The 13,280-nt window shown below is 34.9% G+C and overlaps 1 protein-coding gene across 1 annotated transcript in view; it reads right to left on the bottom strand.

Moving 5' to 3' along the window:
* Positions 1-397: 397 nt before the first annotated feature.
* Positions 398-13,280, bottom strand: part of ELOVL4 (ELOVL fatty acid elongase 4) — a 32,181-nt gene continuing 19,298 nt past the window's right edge. The window contains exons 2-6 of the mRNA XM_027603326.2: positions 8,490-8,677; positions 7,213-7,293; positions 5,714-5,885; positions 4,033-4,160; positions 398-1,610 (exon numbers count right to left, since the gene is read on the bottom strand). Coding sequence (XP_027459127.1) covers positions 1,341-1,610; positions 4,033-4,160; positions 5,714-5,885; positions 7,213-7,293; positions 8,490-8,677 — 839 coding nt within the window. The 3' untranslated portion in view covers positions 398-1,340. The remainder of the gene's footprint in view (positions 1,611-4,032; positions 4,161-5,713; positions 5,886-7,212; positions 7,294-8,489; positions 8,678-13,280) is intronic.

The following is a 13,280-nucleotide window of genomic DNA, read 5'->3' as shown; positions in this document are numbered from 1 at the left end:
ATTTCCAGTTGTTCATTTATATTACATGAAACACTTCATTTGTAAATAGTAAACTTCATTTTCTGGTTCTGACTACTCTTATTTTTATTCATTTTTTTGTCTTAACAATGAACACCATGTAACAATCACACACTAAATTTAATGATCTTTAGCACCAAGGAGTCAAGAATATTGCACCAAAATGGGTTTACACTTCATATCTAGTTAATAAATAAGATCTTGCAACTTTGTCGTAAGGAAACTATCACTCCAAAACTAAACATATTGAAAGAGAAGGATAGTTTCACAGAAAAATTGAATGTATGCTATTTGTAAAAAAAAAAAAAAAAAGCAAAAAAATACTAGCGGATTCGAAAGTTAGTATTAAAATTTACATTAGAGGACTCCTTGATTTTTCAATTAAAATTTATTTAATTTTAAATGTTCTTTCCAACAGAAGAGGTAGGTATATTTCCACATATGAAAAATCGGTAACAGCCACAAATCAAAACAAGGAAAGCCTGATAAAAATCAACATACTCTCTTCTAACAGCACATAAATGTAACTCTTTTATGATGTTACTAATAAAGATGAGTTGTTTCATGTTCCAATCAGACAATAATCTTAATTTTCATAATATATTTCTGATAGTAATAGGAGTATTGAAAGGCTGCCTTTTCATCACAAAAATTGTTTCCCACGGTGATTTGTGCCGCAAGTCATGATGACCTTTGGGTCGCTAGACAGAATTTTACTGTAATTCTTTCTTATTTTCACCAACACCATCATCATCAAGCCTCTAAGAATCTACAGAGATCATCAGATTTTTTTAATTTAATTACAACCAAAAGGGTATATTCAGACTAGAGGTGGAGAGATTCGACCATTCCAGTCAGCAAATGAATTCAAATGTGCAAATTTTAAAGTATCTACAGTTCCAGCTTTGGACCAGAAAATGTAAGGTAACTGATTGTAATCAGTAGGTAATACTAATTTAGCCAAAAAATTCATACTGTGTTTCTGTGATCATCAGACTGAAGAATGTATATAAGATACATGAAAAATCTCATGCTTTAGACAAATGGATGTGAACAGAGGGAGAGCCTCCAAAGTCATAATGATTGCTTTGGTCTGGACAACATCAAGGCTAATAAAAAAAAAATGTTTAAAATAAAACTTCATAAATAAAACATCCGGGCATTGTATTTAACACTTTACTCTATCTAAAGGTTACTAAGACATAGAGCACATTTGCCTTTTTCTCTCCACCTCCAAACCCTCATTTGCTTCTGTTTTCCCTGAAATTTTATATGAAATGGGAACTTCCTCACTGTCAACAACAGTTAAGGCCCAGTTCAATTTACTCTCCTTTTGCTTTTCCATTTTTCTGCTTTTTTCCATTTTCTAGTTGTTTCTCTGATTTGCTCACACCATTTGCTGAAATACCATTCACAGCTGTTTTTCCAGTTTTTGCTTTCTTAGGCTCTTTGTATGTCCGAACATAGAAGTTAAGAAAGAGAAATATGAAGCTGATCGCGTAGGCAATGAGGGCCCAGTGCATCCATTTTGGGAAGGGACAATCTGTGTAAAGAGACAGCGCTGTGTGTCCAATGGTCACATGGAACTGAACCTGAAAAACCAAACAACAATGTAGGAATTGTAAGTAACTTCTAACAACATCAGAATCTTCTGTCTAGCTAAGATAGGCCCAAATCTTGCCACACTGTCCAAAGTTCAATAGACTCCAGCTCCCTTTCATCCATCAGGTTGCAGCTCAGATGTCATCCCCTCCGCAAGGGCTTTCTGCCAGCTAGGACAAAGGAACTCCATCCAGCTGTCCTTCTCAATCCCATTAATGAGGGCTTTTGTTTGGTGTGGGTTTTTTTCTTTATAACAAAACTATCTGGACTTCTTAACTTCTTGATTGTCCATCTTCCCACTAGTGTATAACTTCAGAGGGTATGGCTCTGTGTTGCTCCATGAGGAGTCCTTGGCACAGGGTCTGGATTCAATGAGTATTTGCTGGATAATGTTGAATGATGTTATTAATGAGAGGGAATATCAATGGCCTAAGAGAATAAACTAATAGTACCATATACTCTTTTTGATATTTGTTTTCCTCCCACATTTTAGACTGACTTTTTTCCACAAAACTATCAGTGGAATGGTACATATACTTTTAAAAACAAACCTATTGAAAGTGTTCATTATTTATTTCTTACAAAATAGCACACAGGTAATACTGTATTTGAATTAACACTATCCTTGAGGCACCTGGAAGGCTCAGTCAGTTAAGCGTCCAACTCTTGGTTTCAGCTCAGGTCATGATCTCATGGGTCATGGGATCGAGCCCTGTGTAGGGCTCCTTGCTCAGCGGGGAGTCCCTCTCCTACCCTCCCACCCACCCCCTGGCCCCATGTGCTCGCTCTCTCTCCCTCTCTAAATGAATTAACACTATCCTTTACAAATTAAGATTTTTGGTAAAATTCAGTAGATATTTGAGAACAAGTGCAAAAAGACTCACTTTCAACTTTAAAAGTTTTTAAAAGAAGAAAAGCCAAATTAAGATGCTTTGTAATTCAGATAAGGCAGATCAGTTGAAATTCCAATATATCAATAAATGAGTGGTTCTCAATATAAGAATTATGAATTCCACAGTGTTAACAAGGGTTAACTTTTTACAAGATTAACTTACATGATTAACTGTTGTGAGAACTTCTGGCTTAGAAATATTCAATTCTTCATGAAACTAACAACCTATTTGGAATGGGCAATTGTGTTTTCTCTTTTAAGCATAGCATTATCCATATTAATTATTATATTAAATATGATTAAATTCATTTATTCCTTGTAAGCCCCAAATTTAGATCAGACTAAAAAACTTTAAATTCTCCATGGTAAAATCCAGATTTTAAGAACTTTTGATTTGACAATGGTTCTTAGAACCTAAGTCGCCAAAAGGGTTATGTATATATGTGTGATTAAGTATGACATCACTCAAGGAGGCTCAAGTGAGGACTCCAACAAAGTAGATATAAAGAGTTCAGATGACTTTTGTCATCTCTTCATTTTCTTGTGCCCATTTTCTAATTACCAAGAGAAATGAATTACACCAACTATATAAACAGCTTACATAAAAACTGGAGGAAGTTTCCTGTAGCATTTTAGTTACAAATGAATCTTTCCCACCCAGCATTCCCCAAAAGTTGTGTTTCCTGTTCGGCCAGCCAGCTGTTTAGCAACTTAAAGCAGAGATGAATAGCATTTCCAAATGTGATCCCACTGATAAATTGTGCACATGCTATGATTACAGCAAATTATAATAAATTCCAAGGCTTGAAGAACAGCGACCAGGTTGGTGTGGATTTCCACTTTGATGACTGGGCTAGCACCTTGCTTGAATGTTTCACTGAGGTACCCAGATGCTACAAGAAGTCCCACGAGGGGTATGTGCTGAAAATTGTCTGCTCTAAAGGCTAGGATTTGAGAACACCTAGCTCTGCTCTCTAGGACTGTGTGTTGGAGAATTAAGAGGAGTTCTCTAGTCTTTGTTCTCTTCCTTGATCCCACCCTTTCCTTGGTTGTGTGCCTTCTTTTCAACTTTTATATCCTAAATGTATGGGATCTGTTAACAAGGACTGAAAAATAGAATAGAAAACAAAATTCAAGCAAGAGCAGGATGAAGAGAGGTAATAATAACATTTTAAGTTAAAAAAAATCACCTGACAGAGAACTTACATTATTTTTCTGGTCATATATGAGTCTATGTACTTTACGGTGTGCTTATTAGATCTTGACTCATCCATTTCACAGAATATTTTTAAAGAACATTTCTCTTAGACAAGAGTTGTGTTTAGTCTTTTAAGAACATTAAAAAAATTAGTGGCAGTGACAACTAGGTCTATGAACAAGAAGCTCAGAGCCAAGCAGCCTCAACTCCCACAGCTGGAGCACAGAGAAACTCAACTTTGTAATAGAAAATTGTTTAAAATTAGTAAATTCAAATATTTGCAGTGTTTTGCCAGAAGCAACTTTAGAAGCATTTAACTCACCAGCTGCAACATGGTCAAGTATCGTTTCCACCAAAGATACTTCTGAATCCACGGGCCAAACGCAGTTAACCCGTAGTATGAGTACATAATCACATGGATGAAGGAATTCAGCTGTGCTCCAAAAAATGCTTCAGAAAAACAGAATTATAAGATACAGAAAATTTTAGTAGGCAATAAGCCATCTGGACATAAAATAAATGAATCCACATTATTTTCTAACATTTATTCTTGAGTACAGATTAGGAATAAAAATTGTAAAGTAGTAATAATGGAAAAGACTTCTCTTCAGATCACATCAGGTATTTTTAAAGTTTAGACTCAGGCTTTTAGCCTATAAATAAAAATGAGTGTTCTTCAAATGCAAAGGGCTTTCACAGTGGCAAGCTTCCAAATGGAGTACCCCAGTGACTTAAGTATGCCATAATATAGAAACTACTGCCTGTATTATTCTCGGGGAAAAAAGTCATGGTACATATAATTGTTTAAATAGATTTTTAATGGGGCACCTGGCTGGTTCAGTTGAAAGAGCATGGGACTCTTGATCTTGGTGGGAGTCGTAAGTTCAAGCCCCACGTGGGGTATAGAGATTACTTAAAAAAATAATAATAAGGGGCGCCTGGGTGGATCAGTCGGTTAAGCGTCTGCCTTTGGCTCAGGTCATGATCCTGGGGTCCTGGGATTGAGCCCTGCATTGGGCTCCCTGCTCAGCGGGGAGTCTGCTTCTCCCTCTGATCCTCCCCCCTTTCACACTCTGTCTCTCTCTCTCTCCCAAATAAATAAAATCTTTAAAAAATAATAAAATAAAAAGAACCTTTTAAAAAATAGATTTTTAAAGCCTCATTATTGCCTTCAGATGGCATACCAACATATCAACATAAACATATCAATATACACATATCAACAACAAAATAGTACTTATTTCTTAGGGTTCTAAACAGTTTTAACGAAAGTAGAAGGTAAACTGTACTACTATAATGACCTGTAACCTGGGTCCCCAACAGAGAAATAGTCTGTTTCCAACTCAGTGAGGTAAATCATCTTCAATTTACAGGCATCTGAAAAGCTGAAGAAATACTTGAACAAACTGAATTCAGATCCTCTTTAACAAGGCTATTTACAATGTCCTTTGAGTAAGAACCAACAGGTTCATTTAAGGCCCATTTTAGAGCAAGAGTGGGCTCTGGGCTTCGACTGGTGATGGAGGCTTCAAACTGAGAAGTTAAAGCTTAGTATCCTTTGTCTCTCTCTCTCTTTTTTTTTTATTTAAGTAGGCTCCACACCCAGTGTGGAACCCAATGCAGGGCTTGAACTCACGACCCTGAGATCAAGACCTGAGCTGAAATCAAGAGTCAGACGCTTAAGGCGCCCCTAGCTCAGTATCCTTTGAGTCAGAACCACTATAACTGCTCCCCATCAAAAATTATTTGCTACGTTTAAGATTAGTTTATGCTTATCTCTCAGGTAAATCTTTAGGTACTTAAGTAGCCACAGATAAAAAGCCAAAACTTTGCTTTCTTCAAATTTCTTTTTTTCTTCGTATTTCTTTAAAATGAAATTAACACAGAAATAATTAACTAGGCAAGCAAGTTAAAGACCAAGTCAAATTTCCAGCTTCTCATTACTTTTCCATCCAACACATATACATAATTTAATATATGCAGATATGTCCCAAAATACTCACCTTGTCCCCCTGCGACCCATTTAATTCCAATCCACCACAATGTAAACATTGTACAGTGATGATATACATGAAGGAAAGAGACTTGGTTGTTTTTCTTCCTCAGGATAAAAAACACCGTGTCCAAATACTCAACCCCTTTAGATACAAAGTACCACCACAGAGCAGCAGCTATCTATAAAAAGAAAGGAAGAGCATGTTATAAATACCAGAGTGACACTATCATATGGTTTTCTATTTATTGTTAAGTTAGTCCTAAACAATCTTTATTGCACAAAATGTACAAGGCACGGAATCATTTTTGCCTAAGTAGGTGTGAAACCTAGGCATCTATCCATGGGGAAAAAAATGGGAAAGAAAGAGTCCAAGTCTATATTTACCCAGTGGCAACGATTTAGAGAAAATTTTTAGTGTTTTACATAGCTAGATGTCATGAAGTACCAAACTGCTGAACACAGAGCTATAAATACCTTCACACTGCTATGTTTTTCAATGTGGCAGAAAAATCCGAGATATTTACTTTGTAAAGGTATTTCAGTTGTTCATGCTTAGCCTATACTATACCTCAGATATTCTTGCAAGTATGTTTGTGTAGCAACTGGTCTCTGTTAGCTTTGGTCTCTCACTTTAACATGTGCAACAAAATAAATACCTAACCACAGTACTTTGTATTAGGCAGTAAAATCTTTAAAGTGGTAAACTAAAACACACACAAACAAAAATAACAAATATTTCCTAGGTCATAAATATAATCCTACTTACATGAATAAGTCCTTTCTTTTCCTAGGCTCTAATTAAGACACCAGATGGTACAGAAAGATTAGGTTACATGCTGAGATTAAGGATCCAAGGATCCAGTGAGAGGTGACCTCTGTAAATGTTTTAAAATATTTTACAAGAACCCTACTGTAAGAGTAAACTAAACTCAACATTTTTTATGTTACCACTTTCTATGATGTGTGTCCTATGTACAAACAACAAAGAAGACAGTATATAACTGAAATCTGTTTATAAATCTTTGTATGTCAAGGGTGACTAGAAAGTAAAATATAACATTATATTACCAATGGTTTATTTTTCTGCAAATATAATAAAAACTGAGTTTATAACCTATACAATTGTGCTATGCTTAACTTACTAAACATTACATAGTTTATACAACATTTGTTTTTCCTCAGACTCTTAACAAATGAATTAGACTCTATGAGTTTCTATTCTTGACCCAAAACACAAAAATCCAAAATATCATCTTTACATTAAACATGGAAATTTTTTGTTCTTAAGTACTGTATTCTAGTAAGCCAACACATATTCACTCTCACACAAATAGGACACTATAGCTATGAAAACATTTTTAATTATGTACTTTTAAAGAAAAGCATAGCTTTACTGACTCAACAATCCTATATACTTTTACCACTCAATGAAAGTATGTTTTTCAGAGTGGGGATTATAAAGTTAAACCCACTTCTACTGATGAATGGTATTTTAAATGTACTTACCCTAACTTCATTAACATTATCAGAATAATCCACACTCTGGCAAATATAGCTGTATCCTGCATTATATGATCCCATGAATAACTGGAAAAAAAGGGGAATAATATTTAAAATAAAGTTTTAGCAGATATGGAATTTAAAAACACTAAATACAACATGCAACCTTTCAAATTATTTTAAAGAACAATTTTATCTAAAAAAAATTGAAATTCATTAAACATTTAATGTGTTGGGAGTTTCTAAAATTTGCTGTGTGTCAATTTATTCTAAAATTGGAAGCTAAATTAAAAATCACATGTAACTCTTAGCTGACACTTCAACTCTTATCTACTTTATTATATCAAGAGAAATTTTGATTAACCATGACTCAGATCCAACAGGTGCATTGATTTCTATTCTTGATCCAATGTGGTTTATATCTAACAAATGAGGTCAAAGTATCCAAATAAATTATTTTTATGAAGCTGAGATTCTATAGACTAAGTTGTCAATTACAGATTTCTTTAAAGGAGAGTAGTGTTTATTTTCCTAGCATCACCAGTCCAGTTCTCTGGGTTCATACAGAATTTTAATGAGGAATCTCTTGGGAAACAAATTCCTTCCACTTGGGAAAAAAATTCCTTCCACTCTTACAACTTAAAAAATGCCTATGTCAATCTAACCTTTAGGATTTCTTTTCAGAATGTCATGGAGAACTTGCTGGAGTCCAGAAAAGTACAAGATGATTAGCAGCAACAGTGTATAACAGTTAACTCATTTTTGTTCCAACCCCAAATACAATGATATTATGTAATAGGATTTAACTCGAAATCAGTATTTTACATCTGCATATTTTGATCAAAATATGACCAAACCTGAAACTGCTGAGTAAGAATTATAACTAAAGAGCTACAACTATTTACTGACTACTTAATATGTGCCAAACACTCTGAAAAAATTATTTCACTTATCTCTGATCTAGAAGGCAGGTATTTATCCCCAGTTTACAGATGGGGAAAGTAAGTCTCAGAAAAGTTAAATAACTTCTACTGTCAGTTAATAATGGTTATTTTGGAATCTAGTGTGTCTGCTTCAACATTCCATTTTAAATAACTCTCCTATACTTTCCATATGTTTCATGTTTTTGTTATCCAAACATAAGAATGTCAATAAAGTAAAATTTACTTTTAGAGTAGACAACAGTTATCTTGGGATACAATATACAATGATGGTTTTACATATTCTAAGTTCTTAATTTTCAATAACCCTGGGGAATAATAAGGTGACTTTAGTAAACCTACCTCTCTGAAGATAAAAAGGTTAAGCAAAACCATTCCAAAATTATAGATAATGAGCACTAAACGCATCTGGAAAGGTTCTCGGTCCTTCATCCATTTTGGACCCAGCCACACGAACAGGAGATAAAGAGTACTTATACAAAGTGTAGGCCATGGAGACTGCATCAGAGGCCAATTCTCCACACGTTTATCTAGAGAGAACAAAATAACATTAAATTCATTAAGCAATAAATTTGTTTGGAATGATCGTGTTAGGAATTATAATATTTCAACTTAGCTTTTTTGCTAATTTGACCAAATGCAGATCAGTTTTCTTTGAGTCATGACAAAAATACATGGCATTAAAACTAAACATATGAGACCAATTCTTGTGAGTAGCTTTTTGAAAATAATGTTTTATCACATATAGCACACATTAAGTTTTATAGAGACCTAGAGAACAAAGACCAGAAATAAACCTTGCTATAAAATAGGACAAGCTGGGCATGAAAAGTTGATGAAAGACTACATAGACAGAACATAAGTATTTTAAGGAGAAACTTGTCTTTCATATTAAACACATGAAATGTATCAGTGCAAGTTTGGAAGCTGTGCCCTCCTTGCCTAAAGCAGGAGAAGAATAGTAAACTGAAGAGGTAGAGCAATGGAAGCCATTCCCTGGAATATTTTTGGATACTGAGGACAACAGTACGGTTATATTTGGGGTAAAAATTAGGGGAATTACAGTTCTATGATTTCTTTAAATGAAAATCATCACACTCAAGACATTTTTCTTTTTCTTTGATAGCAAGATCCTATTTAGCCATGAATATAACCAACTTATATGCTTTTCTCTAAAGCTATAAGCGTTTACCTCATATGTGTGTAAATATTTCATTTAAAATGAGTCAACTGTCCTTAATATTCAAATATGCAACCTTGAATCAATTTTGTAATAAGGGTTCTGCCACAAGTAACATTTCTAAGAGAAGAATGATAATGAAATATATAGGGTTAAAAAAACTGTTTTCTAATACATTATAAAAAGATACTGAAATTTATATTTCTAAAACCTAAACAGCATTTTATAGGTTATGAATCTAATGTCTAGTTTATGCTTGGTAATGCAAAAACATTTCTATGTTCTATGCTGAGGAAAAGAACATATTTTTAAAACAGCAACAACAAAAAATCCTACCTTTCAGTCAGTTCCTAAGATCTAGCCTAAATGAATTTAACTTAATTTCTCATTACAATGTCCCACCATTTAAACTGTCAGCTTTACTAAAACTATACATGCAGAATAGCTCTGGATTAGCTAATTCGGTTTCAAAATATCTTACTTAAAATTAGTCTGTTTCTATACACTACTGATAGAAATTAAGATAAAAGGAAGGAAACAGAAATGGAACAATGTTTAATCATACAGTCTCCAAAGTCAGGAAGTGACATTAACTATGTTTCTATAAAATAAGAGTTGTTAGAAAGATGCGCTAGTGACTTGGAAGAAAAACACATATGAAAACAAGAAAAAACAAAAACTGATTTTATTTCAGAGTTTACAGGAAAGGCTTACTATCTATCTATTCATGGAAATTATGGTTCTGTCACTCAAATCAAAATATATTCCAGAGTTAAAAATAAACTAAAATACTTACACGACAAGAGAAAATAATCCTCTTATGAGAGGGTGTGGCTTAAAAGATGAGTGGCTGACTTTTGTTGAAGGCATTGTACTACTATGGTCTTATCACTGATTGTTTGCTTTTCTTTATTATTGTCATATTATCCTGCTATGTATCTCTCTATGACAAAGTCCACCTTAAAACATGGGGTATTTATCTACTTAGATATTTATTTTCTATAGGAAAAAAACTTAAGACAAACTTCTAAATCCTGAAGCCCTGCTCTACTTACTTCAGGAACTAGAGTAGCTGTGGCTTCCTATTCCTATCCAGAAACTAGAGGGTAGACAGTTTTTTCCATACGTTTGATACAAAGAGCAAAAGGATTGTTATAAAATAATCCTATGTAACAAAGAAAGGAATATAAATTCATCAGTAAGGAGATTCTAATTTCTAATATCACAGATTATATCACAATCTTTTTTAAAAAAAGATTTATTTAGAAAGGAGAGAGCACGTGCAAGTGGGGGGAGGGGCAGAGGGAGAGGCAGAGAGAGAATCCTCAAGCAGACTCCCCACTGAGCACAGAGCCCAACGTGGGGCTCGATCCATCGCAACCTGAGCCAAAATCAAGAGTCAGCTCAACCAACTGAGCCGCCCAGGAGCCCCAATTCTATCACTCTTAATCACACACAGAATTCCTGCTGACTTCAAAGTAAGTTCTGAGCAACAAGTTGAAAAAAATGAGAGAAACAGGTAAAAAATTTTCCCAAAATCAAGAATAAATAAAAATGCTCATTCTTTTTGATGTATAGTGTGATTAGCCCATGCCATTCTCTCCTTCAGCAGAGAAGTTTAAAGACAGAACTACAAAAGACAGCGAGAGAAAGAGACATGAGCAAGAAGCTGAAGATCTGACAATATGAAACACTAACAGAGGCCAACAGAAGAGTAAAAAGGTAGAGGGCAGTAGATAAGAAATAACAGATATTAGAAAAGACATTCTAGACTCTATCAGTAAACAGATGGGCTGAGTTTTAATATCAGCTCTGCTACTGTGCAGAGGACTTAAAGGGCACAATCTGTCTTCATCCCTTCATCTATAAAACCTGCTGGAAAGAAGGGGAATGGGTTAGTGCTTCTCCAACTTGAATGAGAAAAAGAATTACAGGGGAGAGGGGCATAGTTAAAAGGTAGGTTCTGACTCAGTAGGTCTGGGGTGCAGCTCATTTTTAGGAAGATTCTGCATTTTCTAGGAAGCTCCAACTGATGCTATGTCAGTATTCCATGGACCACCCTCTCAGTAGCAAGGAACTAGATAATCCTTTAGGTTTTTTTTTTTAACTTCTGAAAATTGTTACTTTTAAAAATGATAATTAGAGGAAGAATGGAATTGAAGGTGAGGAAAACTGGATCCAAAAAATGGGCAATTTTCATTGGTCAGGGGACCCACTGTGCACGCAAGTTCCTGCACATTTTTAAACCACTACAGCACTCATCACACTGTCCTGTGACTTTCCTTGAAAATGTAATCTCCCTGAAGGCAGGGTCTGGGTCTCTCATTCCTGTACTGCAAGGCTTATCAGGGTGCTTAAACAACATTTATTTGATGAATAATTGATGAGTGGGTAATTTTTTTCATATTAGTCCTTTATTCTCTAACCCTTCAAATAAAATCCAACAGTACATTTATTGATATTCCAGGTTTCTTTGTAAAACAACCTTTTCCTACAGCTCTTCCTAGATCCTCCTTTATGCTGGCATACAACTTGAACCTGATGTCAACAACACTTCAATCCAGTATTTAGGCGGTACATATGTGCTCTCTCTGTAAGGCACGCAGTGTCTTTACTTCATTGCTTTCTCCAGGGAAAAAAGGCAATGCCCCCATTTCTTTATCCAACAGTGTAAGTCATGCATTCAATAAGCATCTACTTAACAAAACCCTGTCTATAGCCTATAAAAGGACACAGTTCACACCATCTCTTTCTCAAATTAGCCCTTCAGCTCACCAGGGTCAGAACGCTCTTAAAAATGCCGCCTCCAATGAGCATTATGGAAATTGTAGTAACTGTCAGCTACCTGAAGCGCAGCATCACAATCCCATCCTACGATGATATTCACATGATATTTCTCCAGGTCTTTGCAGTTATTTGTGTCTTTCTAAATTTGCATAAATTTTTCTTTAGTACTTCTGACAAGATTCAAATATCCATGCTTTTTACTTGTTCCCTTTTCCACTTAAAAGGGAATGAGAGTCACGATAGTGTCATACAATGATATGAAAATTTACCGTTAATAACAGGTCCCCCGCAAGTCTTGACCCAAAAAAAAGAAAAGAAAAAAGAAAAAAGATGTGGAATTGTGGAATTAGAACAGTAAAGGAAAATTATGAATACTGAAGCTTTATGTATTTTATATAACCTTAAAATAATGAATTATCCAGCCTTTCATGAACTCAAATGTTTCAATAACATATTTTTATATATTGCCTTTCTTCAAGAAAGATGTATTTGCTTAGATTCCCCTCCCCCGTTTTATTGAGACATAATTGGCAAACTTCATTGTGTAAGTGTAAGGCATACAGCATGATGGTCTGATTTACACATGATGTGAATGAGTTCCACAATAGGTTCAGCTAACATCTATCTTATTCATATAGATACAAGAGAAAGAAAAGAATAAAGGGAAAAAAATGTTTTCCTTGTAATGAGAACTCTTAGGATTTACTCTTAACAACATTCCTGTGTATCATACAGCAGTGTTCTAGTCATCATGTTGTTCAGTATATCCCTAGTGCTCATTTAGTTTACAACTGGACGACTGTACCTTTCGACCACCTTTCTCCAACACTCCCCGACCCCCTCCACCTCTAGTAAGGACAAATCTGATCTCTCTTTCTATGGGCTTTATTTGTTTCAAATAACAAATTTCAGGGGTAAATTAAATCTTCTTAATTTACTTAAATTTGAGTTAAACTGAATCCAAATATAGATTATGCACATTAAAGTAAAAAGAAGACATATTTCCAGTATACTGTCAGTATCTGAATTCTACAGTTATTTTTTAAAAGATTATTTATTTTTGAGAGAGAGAGAGACAGAGAGAGAGCACAAGCAGTGGGGAGGGACAGAGGGAGAAGCAGACTCCCCACCGGGCAGGGAGCATGATGCGGGACTGGGATCATGAC

The sequence above is a fragment of the Zalophus californianus genome, chromosome 7, assembly GCF_009762305.2.
Source record: "Zalophus californianus isolate mZalCal1 chromosome 7, mZalCal1.pri.v2, whole genome shotgun sequence".
Lineage (NCBI taxonomy): Eukaryota > Metazoa > Chordata > Mammalia > Carnivora > Otariidae > Zalophus > Zalophus californianus.
Note: the sequence above shows the minus strand (reverse complement) of the source record. Positions and strands in the feature narration are given on the sequence as shown.